Source organism: Amblyomma americanum, chromosome 1 (genome assembly GCF_052857255.1).
Source record: "Amblyomma americanum isolate KBUSLIRL-KWMA chromosome 1, ASM5285725v1, whole genome shotgun sequence".
NCBI classification, from domain to species: Eukaryota; Metazoa; Arthropoda; class Arachnida; order Ixodida; family Ixodidae; genus Amblyomma; species Amblyomma americanum.
In genome coordinates, this window is record NC_135497.1 from 313,478,325 (window position 1) to 313,496,226 (window position 17,902).

The 17,902-nt window shown below is 44.8% G+C and overlaps 3 protein-coding genes across 5 annotated transcripts in view; 1 reads left to right on the forward strand and 2 right to left on the reverse strand.

Annotated features, from left to right (window-relative positions):
* LOC144115359 (aldo-keto reductase 1B-like) overlaps positions 1-17,428 on the reverse strand; it is a 44,534-nt gene extending 27,106 nt beyond the window's left edge. Inside the window, exons 1-2 of one of the 2 annotated variants that reach the window (XM_077649716.1) lie at positions 17,291-17,428; positions 16,385-16,498 (exon numbers count right to left, since the gene is read on the reverse strand). In XM_077649716.1, coding sequence (XP_077505842.1) covers positions 16,385-16,459 — 75 coding nt within the window. In that variant the 5' untranslated portion in view covers positions 16,460-16,498; positions 17,291-17,428. Of the gene's footprint in view, positions 1-16,384; positions 16,499-16,692; positions 16,833-17,290 lie in introns of those variants that run through there. The other variant, XM_077649715.1, reaches the window with a different exon arrangement.
* LOC144115360 (dnaJ homolog subfamily C member 12-like) overlaps positions 6,009-17,902 on the forward strand; it is a 30,160-nt gene continuing 18,266 nt past the window's right edge. Inside the window, exon 1 of one of the 2 annotated variants that reach the window (XM_077649717.1) lies at positions 6,009-6,056. In XM_077649717.1, the coding sequence (XP_077505843.1) occupies positions 6,024-6,056 (33 nt within the window). In that variant the 5' untranslated portion in view covers positions 6,009-6,023. Of the gene's footprint in view, positions 6,057-17,290; positions 17,430-17,902 lie in introns of those variants that run through there. The other variant, XM_077649718.1, reaches the window with a different exon arrangement.
* Positions 6,589-15,904, reverse strand: LOC144116453 (uncharacterized). The gene is made up of 8 exons (XM_077651184.1): positions 15,808-15,904; positions 13,828-14,027; positions 13,725-13,751; positions 12,715-12,777; positions 12,541-12,612; positions 12,270-12,344; positions 11,693-11,755; positions 6,589-11,228 (listed from the first exon to the last, which is right to left on the reverse strand). Exons 1-8 carry the CDS (start codon positions 15,891-15,893, stop codon positions 8,965-8,967), a joined length of 2,850 nt encoding a protein of 949 aa, XP_077507310.1. The 5' UTR covers positions 15,894-15,904; the 3' UTR covers positions 6,589-8,964.

Genomic DNA, 17,902 nt, shown 5'->3' on the forward strand with positions numbered 1-17,902 from the left:
CATCGCCGGGCAGTAGCGCATCAATTAAACGCCGTACCACTGTGCCAGGAGGGGTATGAGGACTCCCAGGGATATATGAATGTAAAGTAGAGAATGACCTTCTGCATATATGAGAATTAACCCATTGCGCTATTGCGTCACACCCTTAAGGCGAAGCTGAAGTGTTCGCTCCTCCAATTTTCGTCTTCACTGTCGTGCTAAACTTTGTTTACAGAGCGAAATCCCAAGTGGCCGCTTTTTACATTGACAGCTTCTCTAGGAATTACGGCATCTGTTGCCATCCACTGTCAGCATGGCATGCCATAACCAAAAACTTCTCATTCATTTGCTGGCATCAACACTGTGAACAGCCGGGCCTGGGAATAACAGAGCCACAAGGGCAAGTAAGCTGGCACTCTCAGAAATGGACCACCAGCTGTCATGCAATATGGGTGGGCAGCAATACTGCTATTAATGCGATTTTTTGCCCCAGCAGAGGGTCAAAAGTCCAGAAACTTTTCATGGATATTTTTTAGTCAGGTTGACAAGTGCCTTTTTTTTTTTCTGTGTCGAGAGAATAGCTCCACTGGTTGAAAACAAACCACCAACTCCTACTGAGCATGCGCAGTCCATATTAGAGACAGGGACAAGTAACAGACTGCAGCAGTTATCAAGCACACTTTCCACTCTGCAACGCACAGTTGGTGCCACGTGGAACCGGATCACGCATGCGTCTCCCACGTGTATTTGTTTTCAACCAGTTTTCGCCCACTCCTCAGAAGGCATCACACCTTGTGAAGACGGCAGATTAACCCTTATCTACCCATTCTAAGGGGCCGTTGGTTATCTACTCTCTGAATTATGTTCCCTGTCATATGCCTATTTCTTCGTATTTATTTCAACCAGGACATCATTAACTTGTGTTTGTTTCCATTCTGTTTTGCTCTACTCCTGTGTTAACATTACCCTTATTACTACCTTTTCCATACCTCACTGTTTAAGCCTTTTTGTTATTCTCCAAGTTTCTGCCCCACAGGCAAGTACTGCCAAGGCACAACCACTGTATACTTTCTTCTTAAGATAGTGACCTGCGAGTACCTACCCAATGCCCTCCACATACGCGATTCTTATTCTTCCAGCTATTTCATTCTCATCTGGATCTGGAGTCACTACTTGTCCTTAGTAAACATAATCCCTTGCCTTTTCCAATACCTCCCTACCTATTGTAAACTGTTGGTCCTCTTCCCACACTGCTGAAAAACACGTTTTTTTCACAATTCTTAGTCCCACCATTCTGATTTGACGGTTTAGGTCCTCAGTCAAGCACTGAAATTCCTTCCCAGAGTTGCTTGGCAGAGCAAAATCAGAAAATTGGAGGTTACTAACATGCTCTCCATTAACTCTCATCCCCAGCTTTTCCTAATCCAACCCTCCAATTGCCTCTTGTAGACAAATAGTGAATATGAGAGGAATGACTGTGTCACTCTACCTGATGCCCTTTCCTGATTGGTATTTTATCACTTTTCCTGTGCAGAGGTATGGTTGCTATCTAGCCTCCGTTGATATTTTCTAATACCTTTACATATGCCTCTTCCTCAGCCTGTTTACGCAATGCCTGCATGACTGCTGATATTTTGACAGGATCAAATGCTTTTTGGTGATTCAAGAATGCTACATACAGAGGCTGGCTGTATTCTGTGCATTCTTCTACAACCTTACTGATGGTGTGAACATGGTCTATTGTAGAGCATCCCTTACCGAAAACCAGCCTGCTCCATGGGGTGATCAAGTCTGCTGTTGCTCCGATTCTCTTACAGACTACCTATGTAAATAACTTGTAAGCAATGAACAGTTAGTGAGCTAATCGGCCTAATTGTTCAATTCTTTTACATCCCCTTTCTTACAGATCAGCATGATGTTAGCATTCTCCCATGCTTCTGGTACACTTGAGGTAATGGGGCATAGTGTGTACAGGGTGGTAAATAGAAACCTATGCCAGGCTTTTCGCAAAACAATCTCCGAAGGCTACAGCCCAGCAAGCAAGGTTTGAAATATTAAGCATGCGAAGATAAGCTACCAGACTCGTGTTTTATGACTGTAGTGCACATTGTCCTTTGTGGAAACCACAACTGCATTGGTTAAATGGGAAAATCAACCATAATTCTAACACAAATCAATTAACAAACACAGCATGGTCTTGCCACGTGCTTGGTAAAGACATCACTGCCGACACTGGACCAAAAGAAGTCCAATTAGAAATCATCCAAGCCATCATCCAGGTCAGCACCTAATTCACAGGTATAAAGTGTGGCCGTCACTGATGGGAAATTTCCAGATATTGACAGCATAGCTCTACCCTCAGTTAAGCCATGAATGCGTCTTGCTGCACCACATCTTGAATTAACCCAGCTGTGCAGCAAAGTGATGAGCTTTGGGATGCAGCAGACTGCATAGAATTTGAGCAGCTTCTGAAATGAAGGCATTGAGACAGGGTGACCTACAGCAAGCAAAACAACACATTTTATTGATGTCCTTTCACAAGAACAGTTGGTGAGATCTGGAGGCGGCTTTTGCAGGAAAGTGTGCTCTTCTTAAGGGGACACCAAGGACAAATTGAGGTCGGCTTATACCAACTGATTATAACAATCTGATGACAACTAGCTACTTTTACTGAATATAAAGCTTTTTTTCTAAGTAGAAAAGACAAAAAAAAATTAAATCCAGGTATTGTCAACAAAAGCTGTTTTCACTGCAAACTGCGATGTCATCAAGTGCTTTTTTGCACGCAGATATCTGAGCTTAGACCACCACATGACACACTTCCAGTCAGCAATCATGATGTCTGTAATTCTCAGTACATCATCATTGCCGTAAGTTTGAATTGAGCAATGGGCAAAAGTTATTTTCAATTTAAAATTTCTCAGGAACAAATACATCTTTTACTGCGGAACAAATTGCGGAGCAACAAAAAGCCAAACAAATGAATTTCACTAAGCACGAAAATTAGATGCAGTTGTCTTCAGTGTACCTTTAAATTGAAACACTTCATACATCAGTGTGCATATTTGTGCCTTTGATAAAAGATGTGAACTACTAGAAATATGCTTGCTACACAACACTGCTCCTGTGCTGCCTACTATTACAACTGCATGTTTCTGCGGAGATTGATCAAATTCTACTGTTGCGACATCAACACACATAACGGCACCCAGATGTGATTTCTTTAAAACCAAATATTCCGTTTTTCACACTGATGTGCTATGCCCAACAACATGACTAAGCAGTGAAAAACGCCCATTTCCTCAACATAGCAGCAGGCAGTATCATGAGTGGAGCTCAAAATAGCCGCTGCAAGGCCTTTGTAAATTTTTACTGCAATGACCAACTTTCACAATGGGTGGGAAGACAAGCAGGCTTATGCGGCCTGTTTATGCCAAGTTAAATGTTTTGCACAGTCATCAATTCTTTCATGGTTTGATGCATGACGTCTTGAATTTTTTCCTTCAGTCAAAAAAATTTATGTATGGTGGCCACTGAAAACTGGGCAGTATGTTACGCTTGTCACTACTGCCTTACCAAAATGAATATTACAAAACAAAAGAAGACATGCTAAGACAAAAATGATAACTTGTTAGGGCTGTCCCAAGAAATTTATGGTGCATAGACCAGCATGTCTGTCTGCTTTTTGGCATGCTCTTTAATATACTGGGTGTCCCAGCTAACTTGAGCCAAGGGTTAAAAAATAAATTATTAGAGACAGGCGAGTAAAAACAGTTGCATATTGGTGACAGCCATCTTGTGCACCACAGGCAATTTTTTGTTTCACAATTAATAGTCTAATTCAGTTTAATTATCTAAATTAATAAACATTGACATTAGACAACAAATTGCATTTGAAGAATTGTCGAGCACCTTCAGAATCCCCCCTTCCACCATTTACGATAAGGAAACCCTCACGCGTCTTTTTTTCCCAGCTCCAAAGAAAGCCCGCGAAATACAAAATAAATCACGCGACTAATGCACTTGTGCGCCAAACTCGTGCTGCTCTCAAGCGTGGTTTGAGGAAACGAAATCACCTGCAGCCTTGACTCGCCGGCCTCGCACCAGCGGCAGGCAGATAAGTTGGGGGTGGTTTTTCGTCTGCGTCAGTCAGTGGCCCACAAGCCAGTGCTAGTTGAATGATTTATAATTTATAAATTATTTATAACTAGATTTCTATTCTCATGCTTTTCTGGCTTTGGTTTCATGAACCGAACGACGTCTGTGACGTGCAGTTGGTGTTTAGGTCACGTGAGCACGAAAAAAAACTGCCACATAGTCGCTGATACGTAGTTTTAAGTCACTACAACATTTCAAGAGCTAGAATGACATCAAATGATGTATCAGTAGCTATATTACTGTTTTTTTCATGCCTCACGTGACGTAAACACCTACCACACATCACAGCCATCATTCGGTTGATGAAACTGAAATTGCATCAAGAAGAAATTCAATTATGAATTATTTAGCAGCCGCAGGCAAATACCACAGGGCAATCCATGTATACTAATGACTAACACATTCTTTGAAAAAGAAAGAACTCCAGCAAAAATTTGGTGTCTATACTCCTTTAAATCTTGAAAATGAACATTCTATTTGCTGGCAAAGAAGAGCTAGCATACGATAATTTTATGTATTACTTTAAAGATGCATGTTATTCTGGGTAAACATAGGCTCGATCTGTGGCAATTATGCCACTGCAGTTCAGAGGCTGCTGCAGAATTTCCACCAGCACAAACGCTGGTGATATACCTTGCCTAAATTTTGAGCAGAACAAAGTGAGAGTGAGTGAGAGTGCGAAGGCATCGATCGAGTACATCTCTGCTGGCTGTCACGTTGCCTGGCCGCCGCCGCTTGCAAGCGACACGGCGTGAAGATGCCGATGTGTGCAATTTTTTAGAGTGCTGTGGGTATTTTACAACGTCAGAATCACAATTGTGTGCATTAATTTATTATTGTGAATTCTTCATGCATATCAATGGTTTTGGTCACGACTAGTGGGCAAGCTGCTGGATATAGTACATGCACGCGTCTTTGGTCGCAGCGTGCCAACTGCAGAATTACTCCTGGCTGTTTCCATGGAACCATATGAGGCACAAGGGATTTTCTGACACGTGACGAGATCGGCTTCATTCCATGCACTGCTACCCTTACTGGAATACCGAAAGCCCGCCCACCGTCAGTGCGCATGCACTGATTCGTCCCGATGCGGCAGGTGCGCAGCTATTGGGCACTATCTGGCGCTCTCAAAGCAATATGCGCATGCGCACTGACGACGCGCGGGCTCCCGGTACTCGGGCAAGGGTAGCACGGTACACGGTATGCTAAAGGTGTCTGTTAAGCTTTCCTTGTGACGAGCCGTGTTCTCCAGCCGAAAGTCAGTGCGCTCGCACCGTATCCCTGCTCGCATGTGACGAAGGCTGAGCGGAGTCCGTTTGGCTCGCGCTAACTTCGAACCTGTTGGGGCTTAAACTCACGTACGCTAACTTTCGTGAGAAGACATAGCTGCGTGCTGGGCTCTTGCCTAGTCTAATTTGCGCCAGAGTTCCGTCCAGCCGGAACCTAACCCAACCCAACCTAACGTATCCCAACCCAAACAGCCCAACCTAACCCAATCCAACCTAACCAAACCTAATCAAACCCAACCCAACCTAACCTTCCCTAAACCAACCCATCCCAACCTAAGCCAACCCAACCTAACCCTACATAACCATCACTGGACGGAACGCTAGACACTCCGTTACCGGAAACGGATCGTTCACGCTTCTGGCTTTCCGGTCGTTCCCCCGTGCAATACGGTGGAGCACGTCTTTGCCCCGGAAGGCTCGTCGGCCTGTTCACGCCGCTGTACCAGGCGTAGGCCTCAAATCGATTCGACATGCGTTTTCCCATGGCTGTGAGATAGAATCTAAAAATTTATGTGATATACATCATATATGCTTTGTTTTTCGGAGAACATGCATTTCTTACGGATTGTTCTGCGCACGGCGAGATGCGTACGTGTTATGCCGGGTACAAACGCTCGACCCTCTTCACAGGTTGGTGCAAAAGAGCAGACGGCGCAAATGCTATACAGTGATAGCCGGCTGTTTAAATTGCGAGCAAATCGGAGCGACAGATTACGGGACTGTTTACTAATTAACTGGGAACCGAGCAAAAGCGCATGTCTGCTGGGTCACTTCGCTTGCCGCCGTCTCAAATTGGTGCGACAGCGGGGTTCGCTACGCGCAGCGGGGCGTAAAGACACCGATCTATGTCATTTGTGGGTGCATGGTGATGTAAAAATAGGCGAACTTCTCTGGCAACTCCTCGAAAATCGCGAAGGAGCTCCATACGTGCATACGCGTAGCAAGCCGTTGGACGTGACTTTAGCCAAGGGCCTACAGCGACGTCCGTCGTACCTTTTGAACATCGGCAAGGGTGTGACATTCCCGTAGAGCCAATGGGGACGATTTTGAAATGCGACGGTGGCGGTGCCTGGGAGTTGGCGGTAAAGGCATAAATTGCTCAAAACTTTTTGAAACAAGCTCAGCCAAGCCAATCCAGAAAAATCCAATATGGCGGCGTTTGTTTACCCGGCTCGTTGCGGGCGGTTGCTCGCGCGTTCGTGGTGCTGGCGGCCGCTAGCTCGATGCAAGCTTCGTAAATACTGGTGACTTGCTGCTCCCGCGCTGCATTCCCGCTTGATTTCCTAAGTACTTACGACATCTGCTTACCCGCTTTTGCATTTCGATGTGTCTGTTGAGGCAGCACGGTGCATGGTCGCGAGCGGCGCGGCCAGCGCGGCTGATTAGCAGCTGCTTAGGGCGCTCGCTCGAGTACCAAAAACGTAAATAGTTTTCTCCAAAGAACAGTTTATTAAAGGAAACATCAGTAGTGACAATCGATGTACAAAAGTGATTTTAGGCATCTTGGGCATTGCAATATCAGTGACAATCGTTCTAAAAATCAAAATTAAATTCCATTATGGAAACCTAGAACACATGAGCGAGTGCACAGAGAATATATACAGGGTACAAAGAGGTAAGGTACTATCAAGGTAGGTCCGGTACATATAAGCATGTGCTACATTCATGTAGCATATGCTTTTGTGCAGGTTCAGATGAACAGCAGTGAAGTACAACATCCGAGATGTATTGAAATGTATCTGTCTGTGGCTATGCATACACACATACAGAGAAGGGCAGCGAAAAGTTTCAGCCTTTCACTCGTTGCATCAGACTAAGGACAACATAATATGCTGCAGTGCTAAAACTTAGTAAACAGATGCCATGAAAAGAACTTAGGTAACCTTGGGCACGTTTAGCTCTTGGCAGATGAGTTACAGGCTTGCATGCTTTAGGACACAGCTCGTCTGCCATGCCCTATTTTGGTTTCTTTGTTTTGTAGATACCAAGGGGAGGAAGATGCAACCAGGGCAGGCCGAGAATTGTGTGGAGAAGCGACTTTATGAAAATTCTCTGAACAGTTGTGGCCGTGGCTGGTGACGAACAGTAATTGGAGGTCATTAATTCAGCTTGCGATGACACATTGGGGTGTAACAAAATATGCGTGCGTATAAATAACTCATCTGAGAAATGAAAACGCACAGGGTTCGTAACAGGCCAGTAATGTTTCTCTATGTGGCGTTATACTGCATCTACCACAATGTCCAGTTATTATATTACTGAATGGTAAATTGCAAGTGGTCCGTGTACTGTACAGTATCTGCAAACGCTTATGGACGCCACACAGTTCAGCGTAATGCGCCGGCCGCTGCTATTGTGCCCCTCATGACCCATGTGTTGCTCCAAAAGGTGAAACCCCAAACGCTACAACTTCCAGAAGGAAAAAAAAAGCAACTACAAATAGCACCGCAGCATATTTCGAGCACGCTTGTATTGGACACCAGCAAACATGTCAAACATTTTTCATCTTATGCGTACACCCCTCTTAAATGTTACAGAGCCGAGCACCTGAGCCAGTCCGCGTTTGCTGCCTGTGGGTTCTGCTCTCTGTTTCATACATCAGGTGCAATGCTGTCAAAGCTAGCGCTCTTGTTTGCGCTGCCTGCATCCATGACCAAAAAGTAGTGCATTCCTTGTGGTGAGCGAAACATGGTGAATGCTTTGCCTACAGGCTTACTACATGACGCATTTGTCATGAGCTTGATTAAATGCACTGTTATTGCTGACGACACGCTGTTGCTTTGTCAATCCTCAGACCACTCGGCCACAAAACAAGCACGGAATAACATACCTCCCTTCATTTTTCCTTGCTGATTACTTTCGTACATTTCACTGTGTTGTACCTTATGTATGAAATGAACTGTAGCTATCACCAATTTTCCCAGCAGCATAACAGAGGGCAAGCCATGACCAGAGGTTGCCAAGTTATATACCACAAGAACTCCTGGGTTCCGCAGAGCACTTTTTGGTTTTTGCGAGCACCTGAATCGATGTATGCTTCAACATTATGGTGTGCTTCACAAATTTACTTTTTGCACAAATGGCACTGTTACTGATCATAAGAACTATGGTTAGCATACAGCCAGTCATTAACTGAATTCTGGCATTCCTTGAAGGGCACTGAGCCTGTATACTTGTCACGCAGGAAGAAAGAGAAGCCAAAACAAAACGGTTTCCCTAGCACCTCTTGTAAGTTGTTAGCATTCAGCAATATTAATTTGAGAACCAATGGTCATAGCAATGCTCATACTAACAAGGCACACAAGGCTTCTAGAAGGCAAACTTGTACTTTGTAAAAGAAGTAACGCAGCAGGAGCAAAAGCAGTCAGTACAGTATATGTGCAATCGGAGCAGAATTACGGATAAACAGGTACATAAATACTTATATACATAAAAAATAAATAGTACAACAAAAAGTTAAAGAGAGAGCACATGTGTAGTAAGTAGGCAGCATTAAAAATCCAAATACAATAATATCCTAACACAGTGCCTCATGAATTTAGCCGGCTAATTTGCGCCTCTTTCTGGCGGGAGCACTCTGTTTTGTTTTTGACGTCATGCTCCTGTTTAAAAAGGAAAGGTGCCAATGCAGCCTTGTGCGGCAGAATAATTTAAGGAATTTAATTTTGCAGCCTAATGAACAGAAAACAGCTTGCTGGTTAGGCATCCTCTCAACAAGATTCCTGGACACATTGGACAAATGAGCACAGCAAGAGATTTCTTTTCTGAAGGCCGAATCCAATTTCTTTATATAATTTAGACATGCCTCAGAAGTTGCGGCAATTGACTGGAAAAGGTGCTCGAAAACACCATTCTCCTTGAGTAGTGCAAAGAATTGGTGTCGTCCATGGAGAGAGCCACCGTCTGCTGCAAGGAGTGTTCCCTCACATGTGCATTCTGTGGTTCTCTGGTCAAGAAAGCTCTTCACAAGAGTGCCAGCGACATGGTACACAACATTTTCGTATACTATGTCAGGGGCATCTTGTGAAGACGCCTGCAAGTCAGATGAACCTGAGCCTTGCTGCCTGCTGTGGCTTGTGCTTGGAGTGCTGCTTGGTGACAATACTGCAGAAACACTCTCCAAGTTGGTGAGGAACGCATGTGTTGTCACTTCGCAGTTTCCTTGCGAAAGTTGGAAAAGTTGGCCAATCCAAATATGTTTTACAGCAGCCACGAATTGGTACACATTAGGTGTCTCATTGCAGCCATGTTTTTGACGAACTATTGCAAAAAAATTTTCCAACGGATCCTGCTGCAACCGACGAGTGAAAAGATGAGTGTAATCGAAATCTGCCTTTAGATCTGTCCACAGCAGAAGTAAGGCTTTGATTGTAATCTGCCAACCTTTGATGGTGTGTGGTTGCTTGTCCAGAGGACCACCAAAATGCCATTGGGCGATCCAATCTATGCACGACTCAAGGAAGACATGATGTTCCGAGCCTTCTGTCATTGCGTACCGCAACTTGTCGTCCTGCTTTTTCAGGGCCGAACTGTTCAGGCAGTCAAAAAGCTTATCCATCCTTTCCGTGAACTCTGCTGTAAATTTTGCATCAACAGGAAGCTCTTGAATGGCAATGAGAGTGAGGAGTGCCACAGATACGGATTCGCTGAACACTTGTGTGGCGTACTTCACTCTCATGTCAGCAAAGGGCATCCTGTAGATGTGTTGCTCTTTTAGTTTTTTTGCCAATCTGCTTTTGAGATGCTCAACTGGTGTTTTGGAGGCCCAATCAATGTGACGAGTTTTTTTGTAAAGGGTTTCGATGTGTGTCCAGTCAACAACCTCAGAGCCAATGGTGAGCTTATGTCGTCGCAAATTATTTCTTGTGCATTTGATTAGGTGTGGGGTGTCAAACATGAAGTATATTTTGCGGTTGTTGACAACAAAATATGGTTCATGGATAGAATGGATGAGCATTCTTGACAGACTCACATTGTTCGACCCTTGATCACAAATGACCGCTTTCACCAGAAGACCTTTGGTTTGAAGCTGCTGAATTAAATCTAATAGCAGCTGGCGCATTGCAAGAACTGAAGTTGCATTGTGGGACGCTGCAAAGGCTACTGGCTGCATCCAACTTCTTGATATGCCAGACACCGCCATAACAAGGGCTATGTTTGCCACACGAGAAGTCCTAGTATTCCCATCATCTGTGAAGCCAATTACAATATCTTTTGATTGATCATACATCAAATTTTTTTTCAAGGATATTTCATCGAATAAAAGACAGCATGCTTTGTCTTGTAGTGGCCAATCTTGTGTAATTGATTCTATTGCATCCATGGCACCTGGAATGATACCAGGTGTCATTGGGATGTCTGCCAGCCAGCGCCTTAGCGTCCTCACATGTGGCAAATGGAGCATTTCTCTGAGGAAGCGATAAGCTTTTGGAGAGTGAAAGAACAAATTGAGAGCGAATTGTTTCATTTGTTTTGACCAGTGCTTTTTGGATTTCGGAAATGAGCAGAGCCTGATTTCAGCTTTAACCAATTCAAAAAGGTCTTGTGGCAAATGCGGTTCAAGCTTGTTGAGAGCCTCCTGCTGCGTTACTCGCCTTGTGTCGTGCCTTTTCCTAATCCGACTCAGTGCCTTTCGGTACCTGTCGCTTCGAGAATGCAACTTCTCGAAGCGCTTTTTGGTGCGAGGGGTGTACACAACTGCGCCCTTCCTCCGCCGACTCTTGGGCGTTCCTGATGCTGGTGTCATCACTGGCTGTCTGACACTCTCTTTGGCACCGCTGAGGCCACTAGGACCAGCTTCAGCTGCAAAAAATATATAAAAAAAGCATATTTATGTTTGCCTCAGAGCGAGACCTACATCTACATCCCTCACAAAATCAAGATTAGGGTGCAGTCACAGGGCTACAGGTTGCCAAACTTGCAGGGCAATGTTTTTGTGTGAAATGATGAATACAGTCGTGCCCCGTTAATATGATCCTCGCTGATAGGGACAGTTGCTCGTAATACAGACAGGGTAATAGTTAATGGATCTCATTGTTATCCATGTGTTTTGCCTGCTTAATATTCAGAGCAATTTTTCATGACAAGCTTGAGTTAAGCAAATGGAAAAAACCAGAAATATTTATGTGCAGTAAAGCGATACCTACACGCTGTTACGGGCCTGCCGATACCCATCATGAATATATCAAGGTTACCGATGCATACTTTTTCATTGAAGTGGAAGGTTGTAGTTTGCAATAAATTCTAATGTTTTCTTGAGTACTTACCATAATCAGGTGAGTCCCATGATGCTGATGCAATCACTCTGATGGGTGTGCTTTGGGCAGCACCTGTCAAATAAATAAACACACTGTGGGAGGCTTCAACCAAGTATTTTAATTCTCAGGTGCACATTTTTAGCCTGGCTACGCAGCGTGTATGTGAATGGTAAGCAACAGGCTAGTGAAGCAATTTCCACAACAAGTACCTGAGAAGGCTATCCAATGTTTTCATTGAGCTGAATGAAAAATTACCTGTAAATATAATTCTGTACAGATAACACAGGGGTCCACCACGTAAACAATGCATTCATACATATGCACACAGAAAAATATATGAAATACTAGTTGGTGAGCATAAAGTTAACACTTGTTTCTTCTCTTCTGAAACAAATGTCTGGCATCCGAAGTAGTGGTACAGTAAGATGTGCCGACGTGCACCTAATTATTGCACACCACGACATAATTGCACACTGCTGCTATTGCAGAGGGTTAATTTATTACGTGCAAATCTGCAGCAATAGTGCTGCAGTCCATTGTTGAATTTTCATAGATTATCACTGCACTATTAGTGCATTGCACCTACCTTCTTCGTCAGCTGGGGGAGGGGGCGTAGTCTGCACATCAGTGAGCTGCGGGGCACGTGAAGAGTGTGGGTCGTCTGCAATTAAACGACCACTTAGACACTCCCAATCTAAAGAAATCAGCCAGCAAAGTAATTACATATGTTTATTTTTTTGTGCTATGACAGAGCCCTCAGCATAAGTAATACTGCATTACAGGGTTAGCCTGAACCAAATGAAAAGTTCTTCATTTCAAGCTGTAATGTAAAACAGATCCTGACTTAGTGCACCTACCTGTGTCATGGACAGCAGAATCTGCACCAGCAATTGTGCCTAGCCCAAGTGTTGATGGCAACGGCAAATAGTCTGAAATATAGGTACCACTTAGTTACTCCCAAGGAAAACAAACCAACTGGTGTAGTGAGACATTAGGAATGTTTTCCTATGCAAGATTGCAGGAAGGCTTACCGTGACCAAGCATGACTTCCACTGGTGCAGCAGTGGACTGTAGTGGTGAAGCGGATTCAATGCCTATGCGAACAAGGAAAAAAAGATAGCCAATCAAGCTCTGCATAGCAGCACCTTCTGCTCAGTGCACAGTATGGCCTTGATGTTCTATTTGGAACGGTTTCTCTTGCTGGGAGTTAGTGTGATCTTAAATTGGGTTTAAATCGTTTTTGTGAGTTTGTAGGCAGTTATGATTAAAAAGGAAAAATTTGTGCGATCAATATACCGCGACATACAAAATAGCGCAGCAGCACACAGGAAGAAGAATGAAAACACACAAACGAACACTTTACTGTGAACCACGAGGCCATAAATTCACTTGATGTGCATTGTAGGAAATACAAATCAAACTGCAAACCTATCTATGAAGCGTGCAATGTCACCACTATTAATGCTTGCAAACTTATTCCCGAAATCATTCAGGAAGAAATCAGATAGCCTAAGTGACATGTGCATCGCTAAATATCCTGGCGGGTTGCTCCTCAAAGAACCATTTTTACCTTAGAAACCGGTAAAATGTTTACCCTCCATGCTTGCACAATATGCGGCCACTTCATGTATAATTACCGCCTCTTGTGTCACAATAAGCTGCTGGCAGTTTGTGCGTGTGTGTGTTCTTTCTTGACCCTGTGTGCTATTTTGGAGTGAATTCGCGCAGTCTGCCCTCTATTCACCGCAGCGAACAGTAAGTAATAATGACAAGAATACTAAACATAGAGTTGTAAAAATTATTTTCCTCACTGCTGCTGGAGTGCACTATCCAGCATCTGATTGTTAATATGGTTGAGAAATTTAAGCTACAACATGGTACACAACTGCAGTCTGATGCAACTGAAACAATGGCCACATGACATTGAAGCAGGAAAGTTTTGTGCCCGGGAAGTGATGTTTGCAGTTAGCCTCTATGAATGCAATTGTTCCCTTTGGTCTTACATTTACAGGATGGGTTTTTCTGAAAATAGTGCCCTCACCTTGTGCCGCACCTTCTTCATAGAAATCTGCAACAAAAAAGCCACAGGATATACTGAGGGATCAAGCTTGGGAAGAATTTACTGGGAGAGGAATTTTGCTTACCCGGGTGCACCAAGGCTCTCAGACGAGGCTCATGCACCTTCACGGAAGGGACTGCTTCATGCGTGAGCCTTGTGCAGGCATCACTAGTGAAGCAATCCCTCGTGAAGTGCTTTGAGCAGAGCCTGTATGTTTTGTAGACCTTTTCCCTTGGTGTCTCCAGGAGTTCAAGCCTATTGGCATATTTCAGCCAAATGGAGAATCTGAAAAACAGCCAAATAACATGATTTCATACATTTTAAAGGTTTGCATACCTCACTTCAGGAATGCTTATTAGCATCTCCTTACACAGCAAAGGGGTACGAACATTATATAACATATATGCGTGAAAACTGTGGCAGGATGCAAGCAAAATAAGACAGCAGTTTGTAACAATGTGCCACAGCCTGCTAGTCTATTGCTATGCTGGCCAATCGAAACGATGAATGAAATCACCTTTTTAATGTCTGGCTATGATCGACAAGCCAGAACCTTTAAAATTCTTGAGCTTATGTTTTCTTTTGTGATCTGCTTTTGGTTTAGGTAACAATAACTAGTTCTTTGTTCCAACTGCTTTTTGGGTGCGGCATAATTTTGTGCAGCAGATAGAAATGGGGACAGAGCTTCACTGCAGACTTAAGCTCTATCTGATCATAGCAATTATTCCACTCACACTTTTCTCTAGGTAACTGCATACTAACCACCACCCATGATTCGTTCTTTTCTAATTCCTCCATTAAACACAAGTGCCAATGTAGCTATGCTATGGCAGACAGCTGCTTGCCCACACATTTGAAGTCTGGATTAAGAACAGCAGGTAAATGAACCAGTAGGCACAGTTTTTCATCTTTTGCTTTCACTGTGATCAAATGGGAAGTGTGAAAGGGATGTGAGCAGAACATCAACAGGAAACACTGCTCTTTCAAGAAACTGAAGGTGCAGGCAAATAGCATGGGTCCAGAAGAAGGGGAAAAAAGTGCTTAAGCAAGGGAAATGTCCCAAAAAAGACACAGACAAGAAGAAAGCGACCTTCGCCTTCCCCTCACCCACCCGCCGGAAACGAGCGTTTCCGGCGTACTAGGCGAAACTATTTGCGAGCTTCCCAAAAGCTGTCAAGGACAAGGCGCGAGATAAGAGACATATGTGAGGAGATGGGAATAATGCGGAGAGTTCAGAGCCCTCCAAGGTCAGTCGTGCGCCCCGCGAGCGAGCAGCGTAGAGGACAGCCGGGGTGGAGTGTGGAGCGAAATTTACAATGCTGGAGCGGCAGCACTACGGTAGGCAATAGTTTCGAGAAACGCTTCCACGGAGTACATGGGTGGTTGAGCGCGGATATCGCGAGGAAAAGCTCCGGTAAAAGTAAGAAAAACAAGACCGGCGGACTTTCTATATGCGGCTCACGGCGTGCAATGGACTTTCAGCGCGGTGTCCAACACTAGTGGTGTTAGTCTGAACAGCTCGATAATTTATGTGACGTGCATCACTGCTGCAGAAACCATGCACGAACACGCAAGAAATAATATTCAAGCGCGCTGAACTCCGTAAAGAAACAGCCAAACTGAGCATTACAATTACTCCGCTGACGACGCTATAGGCACAGAAGTTAGAATATTCATATTTAAAATACACTCTGAGGGCACCGGAATCTGCGGGGAATAAGCTTTTAAAGGCAGCGAGAAAAGTCAGTGAGTCAGACACACACACACACACACATGCGAACAAGCAAGCAAGGTAACTAACGGTCCCACGCTTATGAGAGGCAACGGCTGTTGGGCCATCTCAAACTGCAGCACCTTCCCTTAATTTTGCTTTAATGTCCTTAAACGTACTTATCAAACTCATCTCGCAAAACCAAAGCCACTGCAGTAAACAGCGCCAGGTAAAACTAGTTCTATTCCGTCGGCAATTTCAAATGGTAACGACCAAGGGCGGTCAAAACAAAGGCACAACGGTCGCCAACGGCTATGCAAAGAGGGATACGATAGTCAGTGAATTCATAAATACCTGTGGTCAGAAGGAAATCTGAAGAGATGTTCTCCACTCTTGCCGGATGTGCTGCACCACTTCGCGCAACAATACATATGCGACATGACGCTGAGGACGGTAACCACGCTGGTCCAGTGCGCACGTCGCGTCGGCAGTCGCTCGCGTAGTTTCGGTATGCTTGCGCCGGTCGCTGTCGTCTGCTGCCACTGCGCTGCAGCGTTGCCCGCGGCGGCGCTGGCGGCGCAGACGCGTTGTGTCATTTTCGCAATTTATTTCTTTGATATACTATTTTTAATGCTTACGACTGGTTATATTTTCATTCATAAGCATGTTTGTGTTGTCTACTATGGTCGAGAAATTTTACTTTTTATTAGGCTTGACTCCAGCCGCGTTTGCCGCCAGATACCAGGATCGCTGCAATCGTTCCGACCGTGGCGACACTTACGGCGCGGACGCGCAACTTGCAACATGCCACAGCACTGACATCGGGCAGACACTTGATATTTTTGCCCACAAAGTTTTACAACCTTCAGAGGCTAGTTGAAAACGCGGCACTACATCACGAGGAAAACTGACGTCATGTCCGCGCGTTTACCTTCCAAGTTCCAAGGCCAATGGTAGGAATCTTGTAACCCGATGAAAGCTTCACGAAGGGAACCTTGCTCGTCATGTTTCCGTGCGTGCGTTAAAAATGCCGACACCGAAGGACCTGTCAACACGTCCAAAGTCAGTTAATAAGTGAGGTACTACGTACATTCATTAGTTATCAACTGGCAAAACACAGCATGCGCAGTAAAAACCGGTTACAAATGCAACGCGAACAGCGAAGTTCTTTGAGCAGAAAGTCTTGATCATTGGCGAAAAGTTATCCTTCGAAACAACGGCTGAAAAATACATTGGTACCTCAGGGCCACTACGTTTTCTTCCAATGCCCCTTGAGCGCAAAGCAGAAGCAACGACAAGTCAGTCCTCAAACCACTCAAACCGCCCAAAACCGCCTGCAAACTAGCAGCAGTGGGTTGTAACTGGTCAGCGCCTCAGTGGTCAACTGGTGGGAGCGCTGTGAGCGCTGCGGGGGCGGCGAGAGTGCGACGGAAGTGTGCCTCGATGCGCGCTTACAGCTGAGAGTCTGCAGCATCAGTGGTGTCGTTGGACGGCTGGTTCATATAGCAATTGGTTCAGCAGCGCTTAGGGAGTTTTTTTTTTTCCCCTTTATGATTGGAACTTTGTCGTTTCGTTGATTGTGGTTCCAGGCGCTGGTGGTTCTCATGGCGTTGCTTGTAGCCTCTCTCGCATGCTACTCGCTCCTTGCTCGCTCTCTCGACTGGACGGATAAGCTAGGGAAAAAAATCGACCGTCTTCGGCTCATATCCCTAGACTAGGGCCCCTGCCACCAAATAGCGCAAGTGGCGCAGCGAAGACAGTGCAGCTGGCAATTTAAAAACACGTTCTGGGTGTGGTTTAAAGTATGCCATAGATTAATTAACCACTTTTATCTTACCTGCTAGAGGTGAAGGAAAAAAAGGAGTTGATAAAGTTCGTGTCATGCAATGGAAGCCTTCTTAGAAAATGTTCTGAAGGGCCCTTGCAAGGCGCAGGTTGACTACTACGAGGTGCTTGGATGTGATGAACTATCTACGGTACGTTCTCTCATTGCATTTATCGAAATGATTGCGCTGCTTCGCGTCGTGTGAAGGTCTGTAGAAGCGGCTTTATCGACTTCGCACAGATAGCGTCCGCGCCACTGCTGGTCCTGTGCGTAAAGTGCTCACAATCGATAAGCGAGCGAGGTCACGGAGGCAATCAACAAGTGTCTGATCTCGGAAAATTCTGCTGCTCCTTCTTGCCGCGTCTCCTTGCACATTTTGTCCTCCAAAGTTTTGTATGAAGCGACGCATTTTGCATGCATGATGTGCGCAAAATGTCATCAGTTGCGGGATTACGTACAATTTTACGTTAATTGATGGAGATGCGATGCCTCCGTGCGTAAAATGGATGCGAATGTAAAAAAAATCGTTACATAGAGGGCCTTTAAAGGAAGTGCAGACTGAATTGGGTAAAGTGTTGTACTTGAGTGGGTTTTGACTGTTTCCCATGATTGAAGATGCGCCGA